This window comes from Pleurodeles waltl, chromosome 8 (assembly GCF_031143425.1).
Source record: "Pleurodeles waltl isolate 20211129_DDA chromosome 8, aPleWal1.hap1.20221129, whole genome shotgun sequence".
Lineage (NCBI taxonomy): Eukaryota > Metazoa > Chordata > Amphibia > Caudata > Salamandridae > Pleurodeles > Pleurodeles waltl.
In genome coordinates this window covers 1527561031-1527580685 of record NC_090447.1, presented here as the reverse complement: position 1 = coordinate 1527580685, position 19655 = coordinate 1527561031, and the positions used below count along the sequence as shown (strand labels likewise).

General features: G+C 48.4%; 1 protein-coding gene across 17 annotated transcripts in view; it reads left to right on the top strand.

Annotated features, from left to right (window-relative positions):
* The first annotated feature begins 248 nt into the window (after positions 1-248).
* LOC138248918 (zinc finger protein ZFP2-like) overlaps positions 249-19655 on the top strand; it is a 226632-nt gene continuing 207225 nt past the window's right edge. For 4 of the 17 annotated variants that reach the window (XM_069202921.1, XM_069202919.1, XM_069202914.1 and 1 more), the window contains exons 1-3: positions 403-488; positions 665-743; positions 1208-1348. In XM_069202921.1, coding sequence (XP_069059022.1) covers positions 1315-1348 — 34 coding nt within the window. In that variant the 5' untranslated portion in view covers positions 403-488; positions 665-743; positions 1208-1314. Of the gene's footprint in view, positions 542-664; positions 744-1207; positions 1349-19655 lie in introns of all 17 variants that reach the window. The other 13 variants (XM_069202911.1, XM_069202912.1, XM_069202910.1 and 10 more) reach the window with 11 other exon arrangements.

The following is a 19655-nucleotide window of genomic DNA, read 5'->3' as shown; positions in this document are numbered from 1 at the left end:
CACGCGCGTGAGAGTCGGGTCCTGTGCTTAGGCACGCGGCGGAAGTTCAAGAGCGCGTTGCTTCACTCTGAGTATGCGCACGGGAGCAGTGTCTTGTGTTTACGCACGCGGAAGGACAAGAGCCCGGTTCTTTCCTCTGGGCATGCGCCAACGATCGTGTCGTGTTTACTCACAAGGTATAACGAGAGCGTTGCTTCACTCTGAGCACGCGCATCAGAGCAGTCTGTTGTTTTTACGTACGCGTTAGTGTAAGGAGCGGATTGCTTCACACGGAGCGTGCGCTTGAGGGGAGTGTCTTGCCTCTCCGCATGCGCTGTGAAATCAACGGATTCTTCGGAGCATGCGCAGAGCGGTCACATAAAGTGTTCGAGGCACCTTGTTGCGCATGCGCGTTTCCCGCTCCCGTCCCGCGCTTGACCCGGCTGCGGTCTCTGTGTTGCGGGAGGAAGGGCGAGTCGAGCCGGCTGACTGCGTAGGAGCCGGGAGCGGTAAGAACCAGGCCCCTCTCGTTCTGTGACGAGGAACGTTGAGTAAAATATCGGTTCGTCTTGCCGAACGGGGTCCAAAACGGGCTCCTTCAGGAAGTTCAGTGATTTTTTTTAAATGTATTGTTATTTTATTTTTGTTTGTTTATTTATATTTTGATACGGAAACGGTTTGCCAGGTACGGATCGCTGGGGCTGCAACCAGACAAGGGGTTGTAAGTGAAGCCCCCAACTACCAGCGCCTTGAAACCCTCACGGGTATGTAGAGCGCTTTATAAATCCTATGATTGATTGATTGATAAATCACCAGTGTTTTCTGTGCCCCGGTGACCAAACCCACATAGCGACCTGTCCGCGAGCTTCCACGGCTTCTGGAACCCTTCTGGACACTTTGTGCAACTTTGTTCGGATTAGGATTTTCAAACCACAAATACTCCAAACTCTGATTAAACCTGCGTTAACTGAAACATTGAAAGAGAACCCTTCACTTTTATTGAGTATAAAAAGTTGATTCAGTACAATTTAAAAAAAAAAAAAAAAAAAAAAATCCAACAAACACACATCGACTGTCCTTTAAAAAGTTATAATTTTTCTTTCAGAAGCCCTGGAAGCACTAAAACACGGAACCCCTTTGTGCGTTTTGTGAGTTTGCGTCTGTTCTGTGCACCTTATCCTGCATGCAATAACATTTTTAAACTAATGACTAACTTATTTATTCACAGAGATTTTTCACAGGATGGGAACTTGTGGTGCGTGTCACTGGTACACAGTGCGCCAGCCATGATTCAATCAGTGATCTGTGGGTTATGACCATGCACGTCTGAAGTGAATGCATGAACCCCTGGAGCTTTCCTACCTGAGCAGTAAGTAGAACTTCTTACTACCATTCCAACCATACCAAATATGACCAGTCTACTCAGATAAGAAATTACCACTCAAAAGTATATAAGGGAATTTCCGATGCTGGCCTATGGGCGGAGCAGACTTCGCTGTAGTGAAAAACGACTTTGGGAGTTTTTCACTACTAGGATATGTAAAACTTATAAGTACATGTCCTGCCTCTTACCTACATAGCACCCTGCCTTATGGGTTACAGAGGGCCTACCTTAGGGGTGACGGATATGTAAGAAAAGGGGAATTTAAGGATTGGTAAGTAGTTTTAAATGCTAAGTTAAAGTGGCAGTAAAACTGCACACACAGGCCTTGCAATGGCAGGCCTGAGACATGGTTAGGGGGTTACTTATGTGGGTGGCACAATCAGTGCTGCAGGTTCACTAGTAGCATTTAAGTTACAGGTCCTGGGCACATCTAGTGCACTTCAGTAGAGATGTATAGGTAAATTTAATATACTAATTGTGTATGAGCCAATGTTTGCATGTTTTAGGGGAGTGAGCACAAGCTCTTTAGCACTGGTCAACAGTGGTAAAGTGCACATAGTCCTAGAACTGGCAAAAATGAGATCAGAAAAACGTAGGGAGGTAGGCAAAAAGTTGGGGGCAGACCACCCTAAGGCTGTCGGGTCTAACATGCACCATTAAGTCTGTGAGATTGAAAACATGTTAAACAGACAGCGCTAAAGGAAAGCTCTGTCACACCCTTGTTTCATATGCCTGCTTTCTTTTTTGTTTTGGCTTGTAAGTTTAACATTGGCATTTGTGTTTTGAGCTGTGCCTTTCTGCTTGTTTTTTGCCCCCTGTTTGTGCCTCTCTGCTTGTTTCTTGCCCTCTGTGCCTTTCTGCTAATTTATTGCCCTATGTGCCTCTCTGCTCGTTCTCTGGTCTCTGTTTCTGCCTTTCTGCTAGTTTCTCTGTTTGTGCCTGTTTCTTGCCCCTCTGTTTGTGCCTTTTTTGCTAGTTTCTTGTCCTCTGCTTCTGCCTTTCTGCTTGTCTCGTTGTTGTTCTTGTTGTTGTTATTATGGTATGTGCCATATCCCCGCCCCTTGTTGCTTCTTTTCCCTGCCCCTGTCTCTGATTTATTTCCTCCCCATCTGCCTTCCTTCATGTCTGGGTTTTACAATTCTTTCCGTGGCTTCTCAATGATCTGGGTGACACAAGACCGCTTACTCCTGCTGTGCGACTATCTTTGGGGCCTAAATATAGATACAGTCTTATTGCTGCTCTGCCCCTTCTGTGCACCACCTTTAGCACTGCAGCAGCAAAGGACGTGGGCCACCAGTTTGTGACATCCCCGCCCACCCTCCCATCCACTACCCCCACTCCATTGACAAAGGCAGTAGGTTGATGAGACCTATTGTCTTTGTCAATGCTTATTTTTAATTGTAGGAGTGTGACAATAACCCCCCCCCCCCAAAAAAAAAAAAAAAAAAGTTTTTCTGCTCCCCCAGGGGATAAAAGCCCACTAGATAACAGGAACAGGGTTGCGAATTTCTATCACCCGATGACCGGAACATATTGTTTGAGGTCAAGGGCAACAAGATGTCATGTTTACTTTGTTCTTGGGACAAGTAGGCCCACCCCCCTGCAGCACAAACTCTTTGGCTGCCATTTTACAGAGAAGGTAACTGTCTGCAGTTGAGGTAATGTGTGTCCATTTGCTAATGCTGTTCAAACTTGTATTTATGGTTCAATAATGAAAAGCCTTCATTATTATGGTGAGCGATGTGAATAAATGTTTTAAGGTCACACTGCACTACTGGCAGTGATTCCAGTAAAAAAATAAAAAAAAAGTGTACACACGTTTGAACAGTTTAACAATATGAGGCTAGGTATAATAATCCCAGAATGCTCTCTGATTAGATGAAAATGTTTGCAGAAGCTTGTAAGAGTTATCTTTGCATTCTTTTTTTTTTTACATTTTATTTTGAAAGCAATTAGGACATTTTAGGTGCTGTTTCTTTGAAGCGTCACTTAGTTAAATGTGTTGATGCATGCTAGTATTTCCAAAAAATATTCCTATTAGAAAAATAATTGTAACCATTTTCAACAATATTATGGGAAGCATGAAAATAAACAAGCACTGGCAAAGCCAACCTATCCAACATTTTTTGTGAGTCTTTTGGTTTAGTCAATGCATTTCTTGTTTAGACATGACTTTTGTAACACTTTATTGTTGTGGGAGCTACCAGGCCCTCACCATTGTAACAACCACTGGCAAAAAGAAAAAAGTTTTTGGTCTCAAAAAGCACACATTGCCACCAGTGGCATAATGGTCCTGCAGGCTCCCTCAAAGGGGCCCTGTTAGAAATGGGGTCTCTAGTTGGCAGTCGGTTTGCACCCTGCCCAAGAAGGGACCCTCACTCTAGTCAGGATAATGGAGATACTTGGTTAGATAACCCCTGTTCACCCCCTTGGTAGCTTGGCACGAGCAGTCAGGCTTATCTCAGAAGCATTGTGTGAGGCATTTGCACAAAACACACAGTAATACAGTGAAAACGCTACAAAAGAACACCACACCAGTTTTAGAAAAATAGCCAATATTTAACTGTGTAAAACAAGACCAAAATGATCAAAATCCAACATGTAGTGCTAAAGATATGAATTTTGTAAAAATACAGTTCCTTGAAGTCGATAGCACCACCTGGGGCTATCACAGCGTCGTGATCAACGAAAGCAACAGTTCAGGCCGGCCGCGGCATCGTGGGCCAGCTATGGTGTCAGGAAGACCCGCAAACAGTACCTTTTTGGATTTGCAGAGTGTAGGAAGTTGGCTCTGTATGTGCTATTTCAAAGTAAGGAATAGCATGCACAGAGTCCAAGGGTTCCTCTTAGAGGTAAAATAGTGGTAAAAATAGATAATACTAATGCTCTATTTTGTGGTAGTGTGGTCGAGCAGTAGGCTTATCCAAGGAGTAGTGTTAAGCATTTGTTGTACATACACATAGACAATAAATGAGGTACACACACTCAGAGACAAATCCAGCCAATAGGTTTTTGTATAGAAAAATATCTTTTCTTAGTTTATTTTAAGAACCACAGGTTCAAATTCTACATGTAATATCTCATTTGAAAGGTATTGCAGGTAAGTACTTTAGGAACTTTAAATCATAAAAATTGCATGTATACTTTTCAAGTTATTGACAAATAGCTGTTTTAAAAGTGGACACTTAGTGCAATTTTCACAGTTCCTAGGGGAGGTAAGTTTTGGTTAGTTTTACCAGGTAAGTAAGACACTTACAGGGTTCAGTTCTTGGTCCAAGGTAGCCCACCGTTGGGGGTTCAGAGCAACCCCAAAGTCACCACACCAGCAGCTCAGGGCCGGTCGGTGCAGAGTCCAAAGTGGTGCCCAAAACACATAGGCTAGAATGGAGAGAAGGGGGTGCCCCGGTTCCGGTCTGCTTGCAGGTAAGTACCCGCGTCTTCGGAGGGCAGACCAGGGGGGTTTTGTAGGGCACCGGGGGGGACACAAGTCCACACAGAAATTTCACCCTCAGCAGCGCGGGGGCGGCCGGGTGCAGTGTAGAAACAGGCGTCGGGTTCGCAATGTTAGTCTATGAGAGATCTCGGGATCTCTTCAGCGCTGCAGGCAGGCAAGGGGGGGGTTCCTCGGGGAAACCTCCACTTGGGCAAGGGAGAGGGACTCCTGGGGGTCACTTCTCCAGTGAAAGTCCGGTCCTTCAGGTCCTGGGGGCTGCGGGTGCAGGGTCTCTCCCAGGCGTCGGGACTTTGGGTTCAAAGAGTCGCGGTCAGGGGAAGCCTCGGGATTCCCTCTGCAGGCGGCGCTGGGGGGGCTCAGGGGGGACAGGTTTTGGTACTCACAGTATCAGAGTAGTCCTGGGGTCCCTCCTGAGGTGTTGGATCTCCACCAGCCGAGTCGGGGTCGCCGGGTGCAGTGTTGCAAGTCTCACGCTTCTTGCGGGGAGCTTGCAGGGTTCTTTCAAGGCTGCTGGAAACAAAGTTGCAGCCTTTCTTGGAGCAGGTCCGCTGTCCTGGGGAGTTTCTTGTCTTTTCGAAGCAGGGGCAGTCCTCAGAGGATGTCGAGGTCGCTGGTCCCTTTGGAAGGCGTCGCTGGAGCAGGATCTTTGGAAGGCAGGAGACAGGCCGGTGAGTTTCTGGAGCCAAGGCAGTTGTCGTCTTCTGGTCTTCCTCTGCAGGGGTTTTCAGCTAGGCAGTCCTTCTTCTTGTAGTTGCAGGAATCTAATTTTCTAGGGTTCAGGGTAGCCCTTTGTAAGGAAATGCCTCCTTGGCATGGTTGCCCCCTGACTTTTTGCCTTTGCTGATGCTATGTTTACAATTGAAAGTGTGCTGAGGCCTGCTAACCAGGCCCCAGCACCAGTGTTCTTTCCCTAACCTGTACTTTTGTATCCACAATTGGCAGACCCTGGCATCCAGATAAGTCCCTTGTAACTGGTACTTCTAGTACCAAGGGCCCTGATGCCAAGGAAGGTCTCTAAGGGCTGCAGCATGTCTTATGCCACCCTGGAGACCTCTCACTCAGCACAGACACACTGCTTGCCAGCTTGTGTGTGCTAGTGAGGACAAAACGAGTAAGTCGACATGGCACTCCCCTCAGGGTGCCATGCCAGCCTCTCACTGCCTATGCAGTATAGGTAAGACACCCCTCTAGCAGGCCTTACAGCCCTAAGGCAGGGTGCACTATACCATAGGTGAGGGTACCAGTGCATGAGCATGGTACCCCTACAGTGTCTAAACAAAACCTTAGACATTGTAAGTGCAGGGTAGCCATAAGAGTATATGGTCTGGGAGTTTGTCAAACACGAACTCCACAGCACCATAATGGCTACACTGAAAACTGGGAAGTTTGGTATCAAACTTCTCAGCACAATAAATGCACACTGATGCCAGTGTGCATTTTATTGTAAAATACACCACAGAGGGCACCTTAGAGGTGCCCCCTGAAACTTAACCGACTATCTGTGTAGGCTGACTAGTTTTAGCAGCCTGCCACAAACCGAGACATGTTGCTGGCCCCATGGGGAGAGTGCCTTTGTCACTCTGAGGCCAGTAACAAAGCCTGCACTGGGTGGAGATGCTAACACCTCTCCCAGGCAGGAATTGTCACACCTGGCGGTGAGCCTCAAAGGCTCACCTCCTTTGTGCCAACCCAGCAGGACACTCCAGCTAGTGGAGTTGCCCGCCCCCTCCGACCAGGCCCCACTTTTGGCGGCAAGGCCGGAGAAAATAATGAGAAAAACAAGGAGGAGTCACTGGCCAGTCAGGACAGCCCCTAAGGTGTCCTGAGCTGAGGTGACTCTGACTTTTAGAAATCCTCCATCTTGCAGATGGAGGATTCCCCCAATAGGGTTAGGATTGTGACCCCCTCCCCTTGGGAGGAGGCACAAAGAGGGTGTACCCACCCTCAGGGCTAGTAGCCATTGGCTACTAACCCCCCAGACCTAAACACGCCCTTAAATTTAGTATTTAAGGGCTCCCCTGAACCCTAGAAAATTAGATTCCTGCAACTACAAGAAGAAGGACTGCCTAGCTGAAAACCCCTGCAGAGGAAGACCAGAAGACGACAACTGCCTTGGCTCCAGAAACTCACCGGCCTGTCTCCTGCCTTCCAAAGATCCTGCTCCAGCGACGCCTTCCAAAGGGACCAGCGACCTCGACATCCTCTGAGGACTGCCCCTGCTTCGAGAAGACAAGAAACTCCCGAGGACAGCGGACCTGCTCCAAGAAAAGCTGCAACTTTGTTTCCAGCAGCTTTAAAGATCCCTGCAAGCTCCCCGCAAGAAGCGTGAGACTTGCAACACTGCACCCGGCGACTCCGACTCGGCTGGTGGCGATCCAACACCTCAGGAGGGACCCCAGGACTACTCTAAGACTGTGAGTACAAAAACCTGTCCCCCCTGAGCCCCCACAGCGCCGCCTGCAGAGGGAATCCCGAGGCTTCCCCTGACCGCGACTCTTTGAATCCTAAGTCCCGACACCTGGGAGAGACCCTGCACCCGCAGCCCCCAGGACCTGAAGGACCGGACTTTCACTGGAGGAGTGACCCCCAGGAGTCCCTCTCCCTTGACCAAGTGGAGGTTTCCCCGAGGAACCCCCCCCTTGCCTGCCTGCAGCGCTGAAGAGATCCCTAGATCTCCCATTGACTTCCATTACAAACCCGACGCTTGTTTCTACACTGCACCCGGCCGCCCCCGCGCTGCTGAGGGTGAAATTTCTGTGTGGACTTGTGTCCCCCCCGGTGCCCTACAAAACCCCCCTGGTCTGCCCTCCGAAGACGCGGGTACTTACCTGCAAGCAGACCGGAACCGGGGCACCCCCTTCTCTCCATTCTAGCCTATGTGTTTTGGGCACCACTTTGAACTCTGCACCTGACCGGCCCTGAGCTACTGGTGTGGTGACTTTGGGGTTGCTCTGAACCCCCAACGGTGGGCTACCTTGGACCAAGAACTGAACCCTGTAAGTGTCTTACTTACCTGGTAAAACTAACCAAAACTTACCTCCCCTAGGAACTGTGAAAATTGCACTAAGTGTCCACTTTTAAAACAGCTATTTGTCAATAACTTGAAAAGTATACATGCAATTTTTATGACTTAGAGTTCCTAAAGTACTTACCTGCAATACCTTTCAAATGAGCTATTACATGTAGAATTTGAACCTGTGGTTCTTAAAATAAACTAAGAAAAGATATTTTTCTATATAAAAACCTATTGGCTGGATTTGTCTCTGAGTGTGTGTACCTCATTTATTGTCTATGTGTATGTACAACAAATGCTTAACACTACTCCTTGGATAAGCCTACTGCTCGACCACACTACCACAAAATAGAGCATTAGTATTATCTATTTTTACCACTATTTTACCTCTAAGGGGAACCCTTGGACTCTGTGCATGCTATTCCTTACTTTGAAATAGCACATACAGAGCCAACTTCCTACATTGGTGGATCAGCGGTGGGGTACAAGACTTTGCATTTGCTGGACTACTCAGCCAATACCTGATCACACGACAAATTCCAAAATTGTCATTAGAAATTGATTTTTGCAATTTGAAAAGTTTTCTAAATTCTTAAAAGTCCTGCTAGGGCCTTGTGTGTTAAGTCCCTGTTTAGCATTTCTTTTAGAGTTTAAAAGTTTGTAAAAGTTTGAATTAGATTCTAGAACCAGTTGTAGATTCTTAAAAAGTATTCCAACTTTTAGAAGCAAAATGTCTAGCACAGATGTGACTGTGGTGGAACTCGACACCACACCTTACCTCCATCTTAAGATGAGGGAGCTAAGGTCACTCTGTAAAATAAAGAAAATAACAATGGGCCCCAAACCTACCAAAATACAGCTCCAGGAGCTTTTGGCAGAGTTTGAAAAGGCCAACCCCTCTGAGGGTGGCAACTCAGAGGAAGAGGATAGTGACTTGGAGGACAATTCCCCCCTACCAGTCCTATCTAGGGAGAACAGGGTCTCTCAAACCCTGACTCCAAAAATAATAGTCAGAGATGCTGGTTCCCTCACAGGAGAGACCAACACCTCTGAAATCACTGAGGATAGCCCCAGTGAAGAGGACATCCAGTTAGCCAGGATGGCCAAAAGATTGGCTTTGGAAAGACAGATCCTAGCCATAGAGAGGGAAAGACAAGAGATGGGCCTAGGACCCATCAATGGTGGCAGCAACATAAATAGGGTCAGAGATTCTCCTGACATGTTGAAAATCCCTAAAGGGATTGTAACTAAATATGAAGATGGTGATGACATCACCAAATGGTTCACAGCTTTTGAGAGGGCTTGTGTAACCAGAAAAGTGAACAGATCTCACTGGGGTGCTCTCCTTTGGGAAATGTTCACAGGAAAGTGTAGGGATAGACTCCTCACACTCTCTGGACAAGATGCAGAATCTTATGACCTCATGAAGGGTACCCTGATTGAGGGCTTTGGATTCTCCACTGAGGAGTACAGGATTAGGTTCAGGGGGGCTCAAAAATCCTCGAGCCAGACCTGGGTTGACTTTGTTGACTACTCAGTGAAGACACTAGATGGTTGGATTCAAGGCAGTGGTGTAAGTAATTATGATGGGCTGTACAATTTATTTGTGAAAGAACACCTGTTAAGTAATTGTTTCAATGATAAACTGCATCAGCATCTGGTAGACCTAGGACCAATTTCTCCCCAAGAATTGGGAAAGAAGGCGGACCATTGGGTCAAGACAAGGGTGTCCAAGACTTCAACAGGGGGTGACCAAAAGAAAGGGGTCACAAAGACTCCCCAGGGGAAGGGTGATGAGACAACCAAAACTAAAAATAGTAAAGAGTCTTCTACAGGCCCCCAAAAACCTGCACAGGAGGGTGGGCCCAGAGCCTCTTCACAAAACAATGGGTACAAGGGTAAAAACTTTGATCCCAAAAAGGCCTGGTGTCATAGCTGTAAACAGCATGGACACCAAACTGGAGACAAGGCCTGTCCCAAGAAAGGTTCCACTCCAAACTCCCATCCAGGTAACACTGGTATGGCTAGTCTCCAAGTGGGATCAACAGTGTGCCCAGAGCAAATCAGGGTCCACACTGAAGCTACTCTAGTTTCTGAGGGTGGGGTGGATTTAGCCACACTAGCTGTCTGGCCGCCTAACATGCAAAAATACAGACAGCAACTCTTAATTAATGGGACTAGAATAGAGGGCCTGAGGGATACAGGTGCCAGTGTCACCATGGTGACAGAGAAACTGGTTTCCCCTGGCCAATACCTGACTGGAAAAACTTACACAGTCACCAACGCTGACAATCAGAGAAAAGTACATCCCATGGCAATGGTTACTTTAGAATGGGGAGGGGTCAATGGCCTGAAACAGGTGGTGGTCTCCTCAAATATCCCAGTGGACTGTCTGCTTGGAAATGACCTGGAGTCCTCAGCATGGGCTGAGGTAGAACTAAAAACCCATGCAGCAATGCTGGGTATCCCTGAACTGGTGTGTGTGAAAACAAGAGCACAATGCAAGGCACAGGGTGAACAAGTAGAGCTGGAGTCTGGAAGAATGGCCCAGCCTACCAAGAGAACAGGAAAGTCAGTTGGGAAACCAACTGCAACACAGCAAAAGAAAGGGAACCTCTCTTCTCAGGAAGAAGTTCTGCCCTCTGAGGGAACTGAGCCTTTGGAGCTTGAACCTTATCAGGTTGAGCTCTTAGGCCCAGGGGGACCCTCAAGGGAGGAGCTGTGTAAGGGACAAGAAACCTGTCCCTCTCTTGAAGGCCTTAGGCAGCAAGCTGCTGAAGGGTCCAAAGGCAAGAAAAATGGAACGCATAGGGTCTATTGGGAAGATGGACTCCTGTACACTGAGGCCAGAGACCCCAAACCTGGTGCCACTAGGAGAGTGGTAGTGCCTCAGCTGTTCAGGAAGTTCATCCTAACATTGGCCCATGACATTCCCCTTGCTGGACATTTGGGACAAACCAAGACGTGGGAGAGGTTAGTCAACCACTTCTACTGGCCCAATATGTCCAACATGGTTAAGGAGTTTTGCCTCTCCTGCCCCACCTGTCAAGCCAGTGGTAAGACAGGTGGACATCCAAAGGCCCCCCTCATTCCACTTCCAGTGGTGGGGGTTCCCTTTGAAAGAGTGGGTGTGGACATAGTTGGTCCACTAGAACCTCCCACAGCCTCAGGAAATATGTATATCCTGGTAGTAGTGGATCATGCTACCAGGTATCCTGAAGCTATTCCCCTTAGGTCGACTACTGCCCCTGCAGTAGCCAAGGCCCTCATTGGTATCTTTACCAGAGTGGGTTTCCCTAAGGAGGTGGTGTCTGACAGAGGTACCAACTTCATGTCAGCATACCTAAAGCACATGTGGAATGAGTGTGGGGTGACTTATAAATTCACTACCCCATACCATCCACAAACTAATGGCTTAGTTGAGAGATTCAACAAGACATTAAAGGGCATGATCATGGGGCTCCCAGAAAAACTCAAAAGGAGATGGGATGTCCTCTTGCCATGTCTGCTTTTCGCTTACAGAGAGGTGCCACAGAAGGGAGTAGGATTCTCACCCTTTGAACTTCTGTTTGGTCATTGTAAGGAAATGCCTCCTTGGCATGGTTGCCCCCTGACTTTTTGCCTTTGCTGATGCTATGTTTACAATTGAAAGTGTGCTGAGGCCTGCTAACCAGGCCCCAGCACCAGTGTTCTTTCCCTAACCTGTACTTTTGTATCCACAATTGGCAGACCCTGGCATCCAGATAAGTCCCTTGTAACTGGTACTTCTAGTACCAAGGGCCCTGATGCCAAGGAAGGTCTCTAAGGGCTGCAGCATGTCTTATGCCACCCTGGAGACCTCTCACTCAGCACAGACACACTGCTTGCCAGCTTGTGTGTGCTAGTGAGGACAAAACGAGTAAGTCGACATGGCACTCCCCTCAGGGTGCCATGCCAGCCTCTCACTGCCTATGCAGTATAGGTAAGCCACCCCTCTAGCAGGCCTTACAGCCCTAAGGCAGGGTGCACTATACCATAGGTGAGGGTACCAGTGCATGAGCATGGTACCCCTACAGTGTCTAAACAAAACCTTAGACATTGTAAGTGCAGGGTAGCCATAAGAGTATATGGTCTGGGAGTCTGTCAAACACGAACTCCACAGCACCATAATGGCTACAGTGAAAACTGGGAAGTTTGGTATCAAACTTCTCAGCACAATAAATGCACACTGATGCCAGTGTACATTTTATTGTAAAATACACCACAGAGGGCACCTTAGAGGTGCCCCCTGAAACTTAACCGACTATCTGTGTAGGCTGACTAGTTCTAGCAGCCTGCCACAAACCGAGACATGTTGCTGGCCCCATGGGGAGAGTGCCTTTGTCACTCTGAGGCCAGTAACAAAGCCTGCACTGGGTGGAGATGCTAACACCTCTCCCAGGCAGGAATTGTCACACCTGGCGGTGAGCCTCAAAGGCTCACCTCCTTTGTGCCAACCCAGCAGGACACTCCAGCTAGTGGAGTTGCCCGCCCCCTCCGGCCAGGCCCCACTTTTGGCGGCAAGGCCGGAGAAAATAATGAGAATAACAAGGAGGAGTCACTGGCCAGTCAGGACAGCCCCTAAGGTGTCCTGAGCTGAGGTGACTCTAACTTTTAGAAATCCTCCATCTTGCAGATGGAGGATTCCCCCAATAGGGTTAGGATTGTGACCCCCTCCCCTTGGGAGGAGGCACAAAGAGGGTGTACCCACCCTCAGGGCTAGTAGCCATTGGCTACTAACCCCCCAGACCTAAACACGCCCTTAAATTTAGTATTTAAGGGCTACCCTGAACCCTAGAAAAGCAGATTCCTGCAACAAGAAGAAGGACTGCCCAGCTGAAAACCCCTGCAGCGGAAGACCAGAAGACGACAACTGCCTTGGCTCCAGAAACTCACCGGCCTGTCTCCTGCCTTCCAAAGATCCTGCTCCAGCGACGCCTTCCGAAGGGACCAGCAACCTCGACATCCTCTGAGGACTGCCCCTGCTTCGAAAAGACAAGAAACTCCCGAGGACAGCGGACCTGCTCCAAGAAAAGCTGCAACTTTGTTTCCAGCAGCTTTAAAGAACCCTGCAAGCTCCCCGCAAGAAGCGTGAGACTTGCAACACTGCACCCGGCGACCCCGACTCGGCTGGTGGAGACCCGACACCTCAGGAGGGACCCCAGGACTACTCTGATACTGTGAGTACCAAAACCTGTCCCCCCTGAGCCCCCACAGCGCCGCCTGCAGAGGGAATCCCGAGGCTTCCCCTGACCGCGACTCTTTGAACCTAAAGTCCCGACGCCTGGGAGAGACCCTGCACCCGCAGCCCCCAGGACCTGAAGGACCGGACTTTCACTGGAGAAGTGACCCCCAGGAGTCCCTCTCCCTTGCCCAAGTGGAGGTTTCCCCGAGGAACCCCCCCCTTGCCTGCCTGCAGCGCTAAAGAGATCCCGAGATCTCTCATAGACTAACATTGCGAACCCGACGCTTGTTTCTACACTGCACCCGGCCGCCCCCGCGCCGCTGAGGGTGAAATTTCTGTGTGGACCTGTGTCTCCCCCGGTGCCCTACAAAACCCCCCTGGTCTGCCCTCCGAAGACGCGGGTACTTACCTGCAAGCAGACCGGAACCGGGGCACCCCCTTCTCTCCATTCTAGCCTATGTGTTTTGGGCACCACTTTGAACTCTGCACCTGACCGGCCCTGAGCTGCTGGTGTGGTGACTTTGGGGTTGCTCTGAACCCCCAACGGTGGGCTACCTTGGACCAAGAACTGAACCCTGTAAGTGTCTTACTTACCTGGTAAAACTAACAAATACTTACCTCCCCTAGGAACTGTGAAAATTGCACTAAGTGTCCACTTTTAAAACAGCTATTTGTCAATAACTTGAAAAGTATACATGCAATTTTGATGATTTGAAGTTCCTAAAGTACTTACCTGCAATACCTTTCGAATGAGCTATTACATGTAGAATTTGAACCTGTGGTTCTTAAAATAAACTAAGGAAAGATATTTTTCTATATAAAAACCTATTGGCTGGATTTGTCTCTGAGTGTGTGTACCTCATTTATTGTCTATGTGTATGTACAACAAATGCTTAACACTACTCCTTGGATAAGCCTACTGCTCGACCACACTACCACAAAATAGAGCATTAGTATTATCTATTTTTACCACTATTTTACCTCTAAGGGGAACCCTTGGACTCTGTGCATGCTATTCCTTACTTTGAAATAGCACATACAGAGCCAACTTCCTACATTGGTGGATCAGCGGTGGGGTACAAGACTTTGCATTTGCTGGACTACTCAGCCAATACCTGATCACACGACAAATTCCAAAATTGTCATTAGAAATTGATTTTTGCAATTTGAAAAGTTTTCTAAATTCTTAAAAGACCTGCTAGGGCCTTGTGTTAGATCCTGTTTAGCATTTCTTTTAGAGTTTAAAAGTTTGTAAAAGTTTGAATTAGATTCTAGAACCAGTTTTAGTTTCTTAAAAAGTATTCCAACTTTTAGAAGCATAATGTCTAGCACAGATGTGAATGTGGTGGAACTCGACACCACACCTTACCTCCATCTACAGATGAGAGAGCTAAGGTCACTCTGTAAACTAAAGAAAATAGCAATGGGCCCCAAACCTACCAAAGTACAGCTCCAGGAGCTTTTGGCGGAGTTTGAAAAGGCCAACCCCTCTGAGGATGGCAACTCAGAGGATGAAGATAGTGACTTGGAGGGAAATTCCCCCCCTCCAGTCCTACTTAGGGAGAGCAGGGCTTCTCAAGCCCTGACTCCACAAATAATAGTCAGAGATGCTGGTTCCCTCACAGGAGGGACCAACAACTCTGAAATCACTGAGGATAACTCCAGTGAAGAGGACATCCAGTTAGCCAGGATGGCCAAAAGATTGGCTTTGGAAAGACAGATCCTAGCCATAGAGAGGGAAAGACAAGAGATGGGCCTAGGACCCATCAATGGTGGCAGCAACATAAATAGGGTCAGAGATTCTCCTGACATGTTGAAAATCCCCAAAGGGATTGTAACTAAATATGAAGATGGTGATGACATCACCAAATGGTTCACAGCTTTTGAGAGGGCTTGTGTAACCAGAAAAGTGAACAGATCTCACTGGGGTGCTCTCCTTTGGGAAATGTTCACAGGAAAGTGTAGGGATAGACTCCTCACACTCTCTGGACAAGATGCAGAATCTTATGACCTCATGAAGGGTACCCTGATTGAGGGCTTTGGATTCTCCACTGAGGAGTACAGGATTAGGTTCAGGGGGGCTCAAAAATCCTCGAGCCAGACCTGGGTTGACTTTGTTGACTACTCAGTGAAAACACTAGATGGTTGGATTCAAGGCAGTGGTGTAAGTAATTATGATGGGCTGTACAATTTATTTGTGAAAGAACACCTGTTAAGTAATTGTTTCAATGATAAACTGCATCAGCATCTGGTAGACCTAGGACCAATTTCTCCCCAAGAATTGGGAAAGAAGGCGGACCATTGGGTCAAGACAAGGGTGTCCAAGACTTCAACAGGGGGTGACCAAAAGAAAGGGGTCACAAAGACTCCCCAGCAGAAGGGTGATGAGACAACCAAAACTAAAAATAGTAAAGAGTCTTCTACAGGCCCCCAAAAACCTGCACAGGAGGGTGGGCCCAGAGCCTCTTCACAAAACAATGGGTACAAGGGTAAAAACTTTGATCCCAAAAAGGCCTGGTGTCATAGCTGTAAACAGCATGGACACCAAACTGGAGACAAGGCCTGTCCCAAGAAAGGTTCCACTCCAAACTCCCATCCAGGTAACACTGGTATGGCTAGTCTCCAAGTGGGATCAACAGTGTGCCCAGAGCAAATCAGGGTTCACACTGAAGCTACTCTAGTTTCTGAGGGTGGGGTGGATTTAGCCACACTAGCTGTCTGGCCGCCTAACATGCAAAAATACAGACAGCAACTCTTAATTAATGGGACTAGAATAGAGGGCCTGAGGGATACAGGTGCCAGTGTCACCATGGTGACAGAGAAACTGGTTTCCCCTGGCCAATACCTGACTGGAAAAACTTACACAGTCACCAACGCTGACAATCAGAGAAAAGTACATCCCATGGCAATGGTTACTTTAGAATGGGGAGGGGTCAATGGCCTGAAACAGGTGGTGGTCTCCTCAAATATCCCAGTGGACTGTCTGCTTGGAAATGACCTGGAGTCCTCAGCATGGGCTGAGGTAGAGCTAAAAACCCATGCAGCAATGCTGGGGATCCCTGAACTGGTGTGTGTGAAAACAAGAGCACAGTGCAAGGCACAGGGTGAAAAAGTAGAGCTGGAGTCTGGAAAAATGGCCCAGCCTACCAAGAGAACAGGAAAGTCAGTTGGGAAACCAACTGCAACACAGCAAAAGAAAGGGAACCTCTCTTCTCAGGAAGAAGTTCTGCCCTCTGAGGGAACTGAGCCTTTGGAGCTTGAACCTTATCAGGTTGAGCTCTTAGGCCCAGGGGGACCCTCAAGGGAAGAGCTGTGTAAGGGACAAGAAACCTGTCCCTCTCTTGAAGGCCTTAGGCAGCAAGCTGCTGAAGAGTCCAAAGGCAAGAAAAATGGAACCCATAGGGTCTATTGGGAAGATGGGCTCCTGTACACTGAGGCCAGAGACCCCAAACCTGGTGCCACTAGGAGAGTGGTAGTGCCTCAGCTGTTCAGAGAGTTCATCCTAACATTGGCCCATGACATTCCCCTTGCTGGACATTTGGGACAAACCAAGACGTGGGAGAGGTTAGTCAACCACTTCTACTGGCCCAATATGTCCAACATGGTTAAGGAGTTTTGCCTCTCCTGCCCCACCTGTCAAGCCAGTGGTAAGACAGGTGGGCATCCAAAGGCCCCCCTCATTCCACTTCCAGTGGTGGGGGTGCCCTTTGAAAGAGTGGGTGTGGACATAGTTGGTCCACTGGAACCTCCCACAGCCTCAGGAAATATGTATATCCTGGTAGTAGTGGATCATGCTACCAGGTATCCTGAAGCTATTCCCCTTAGGTCGACTACTGCCCCTGCAGTAGCCAAGGCCCTCATTGGTATCTTTACCAGAGTGGGTTTCCCTAAGGAGGTGGTGTCTGACAGAGGTACCAACTTCATGTCAGCATACCTAAAGCACATGTGGAATGAGTGTGGAGTGACTTATAAATTCACTACACCTTACCATCCACAAACTAATGGCTTAGTTGAGAGATTCAACAAGACATTAAAAGGCATGATCATGGGGCTCCCAGAAAAACTCAAAAGGAGATGGGATGTCCTCCTGCCATGTCTGCTTTTCGCTTACAGGGAGGTACCACAGAAGGGAGTAGGGTTCTCACCCTTTGAACTTCTGTTTGGTCATCCTGTAAGGGGACCACTTGCCCTTGTTAAAGAAGGCTGGGAGAGACCTCTCCATGAGCCTAAACAGGACATAGTGGACTATGTACTTGGCCTTCGCTCTAGAATGGCAGAGTACATGGAGAAGGCAACCAAAAACCTTGAGGCCAGCCAACAACTCCAGAAGTTTTGGTATGACCAAAAGGCTGCACTGGTTGAGTTCCAACCAGGGCAGAAAGTCTGGGTTCTGGAGCCTGTGGCTCCCAGGGCACTCCAGGACAAATGGAGTGGCCCTTACCCAGTACTAGAAAGGAAGAGTCAGGTCACCTACTTGGTGGACCTGGGCACAAGCAGGAGTCCCAAGAGGGTGATCCATGTAAACCGCCTTAAGCTCTTCCACGACAGGGCTGATGTCAATCTGTTGATGGTAACAGATGAGGATCAGGAGGCAGAGAGTGAACCTCTCCCTGATCTTCTGTCATCAGACCCAAAAGATGGTACAGTAGATGGAGTGATCTACTCAGACACCCTCTCTGGCCAACAGCAAGCTGATTGTAGGAGAGTCCTACAACAGTTTCCTGAGCTTTTCTCCCTAACCCCTGGTCAGACACCCCTGTGTACCCATGATGTGGACACAGGAGACAGCATGCCTGTCAAAAACAAAATCTTCAGACAGTCTGACCATGTTAAGGAAAGCATCAAGGTGGAAGTCCACAAGATGCTGGAATTGGGAGTAATTGAGCGCTCTGACAGCCCCTGGGCCAGCCCAGTGGTCTTAGTCCCCAAACCTCACACCAAAGATGGAAAGAAAGAGATGAGGTTTTGTGTGGACTACAGAGGGCTCAATTCTGTCACCAAGACAGATGCCCATCCAATTCCAAGAGCTGATGAGCTCATTGATAAATTAGGTGCTGCCAAATTTCTAAGTACCTTTGACTTGACAGCAGGGTACTGGCAAATAAAAATGGCACCTGGAGCAAAAGAAAAGACAGCATTCTCCACACCTGATGGGCATTATCAGTTTACTGTTATGCCCTTTGGTTTAAAGAATGCCCCTGCCACCTTCCAAAGGTTGGTGAATCAAGTCCTTGCTGGCTTGGAGTCCTTTAGCACAGCTTATCTTGATGATATTGCTGTCTTTAGCTCCACCTGGCAGGATCACCTGGTCCACCTGAGGAAGGTTTTGAAGGCTCTGCAATCTGCAGGCCTCTCTATCAAGGCATCCAAATGCCAGATAGGGCAGGGAACTGTGGTTTACTTGGGACACCTTGTAGGTGGAGGCCAAGTTCAGCCACTCCAACCCAAGATCCAGACTATTCTGGACTGGGTAGCTCCAAAAACCCAGACTCAAGTCAGGGCATTCCTTGGCTTGACTGGGTACTACAGGAGGTTTGTGAAGGGATATGGATCCATTGTGACAGCCCTCACTGAGCTCACCTCCAAGAAAATGCCCAAGAAAGTGAACTGGACTGTGGACTGCCAACAGGCCTTTGACACCCTGAAACAAGCAATGTGCTCAGCACCAGTTCTCAAAGCTCCAGATTATTCTAAGCAGTTCATTGTGCAGACTGATGCCTCTGAACATGGGATAGGGGCAGTTTTGTCCCAAACAAATGATGATGGCCTTGACCAGCCTGTTGCTTTCATTAGCAGGAGGTTACTCCCCAGGGAGCAGCGTTGGAGTGCCATTGAGAGGGAGGCCTTTGCTGTGGTTTGGTCCCTGAAGAAGCTGAGACCATACCTCTTTGGGACTCACTTCCTAGTTCAAACCGACCACAGACCTCTCAAATGGCTGATGCAAATGAAAGGTGAAAATCCTAAACTGTTGAGGTGGTCCATCTCCCTACAGGGAATGGACTTTATAGTGGAACACAGACCTGGGACTGCCCATGCCAATGCAGATGGCCTTTCCAGGTTCTTCCACTTAGAAAATGAAGACTCTCTTGGGAAAGGTTAGTCTCATCCTCTTTCGTTTGGGGGGGGGGTTGTGTAAGGAAATGCCTCCTTGGCATGGTTGCCCCCTGACTTTTTGCCTTTGCTGATGCTATGTTTACAATTGAAAGTGTGCTGAGGCCTGCTAACCAGGCCCCAGCACCAGTGTTCTTTCCCTAACCTGTACTTTTGTATCCACAATTGGCAGACCCTGGCATCCAGATAAGTCCCTTGTAACTGGTACTTCTAGTACCAAGGGCCCTGATGCCAAGGAAGGTCTCTAAGGGCTGCAGCATGTCTTATGCCACCCTGGAGACCTCTCACTCAGCACAGACACACTGCTTGCCAGCTTGTGTGTGCTAGTGAGGACAAAACGAGTAAGTCGACATGGCACTCCCCTCAGGGTGCCATGCCAGCCTCTCACTGCCTATGCAGTATAGGTAAGCCACCCCTCTAGCAGGCCTTACAGCCCTAAGGCAGGGTGCACTATACCATAGGTGAGGGTACCAGTGCATGAGCATGGTACCCCTACAGTGTCTAAACAAAA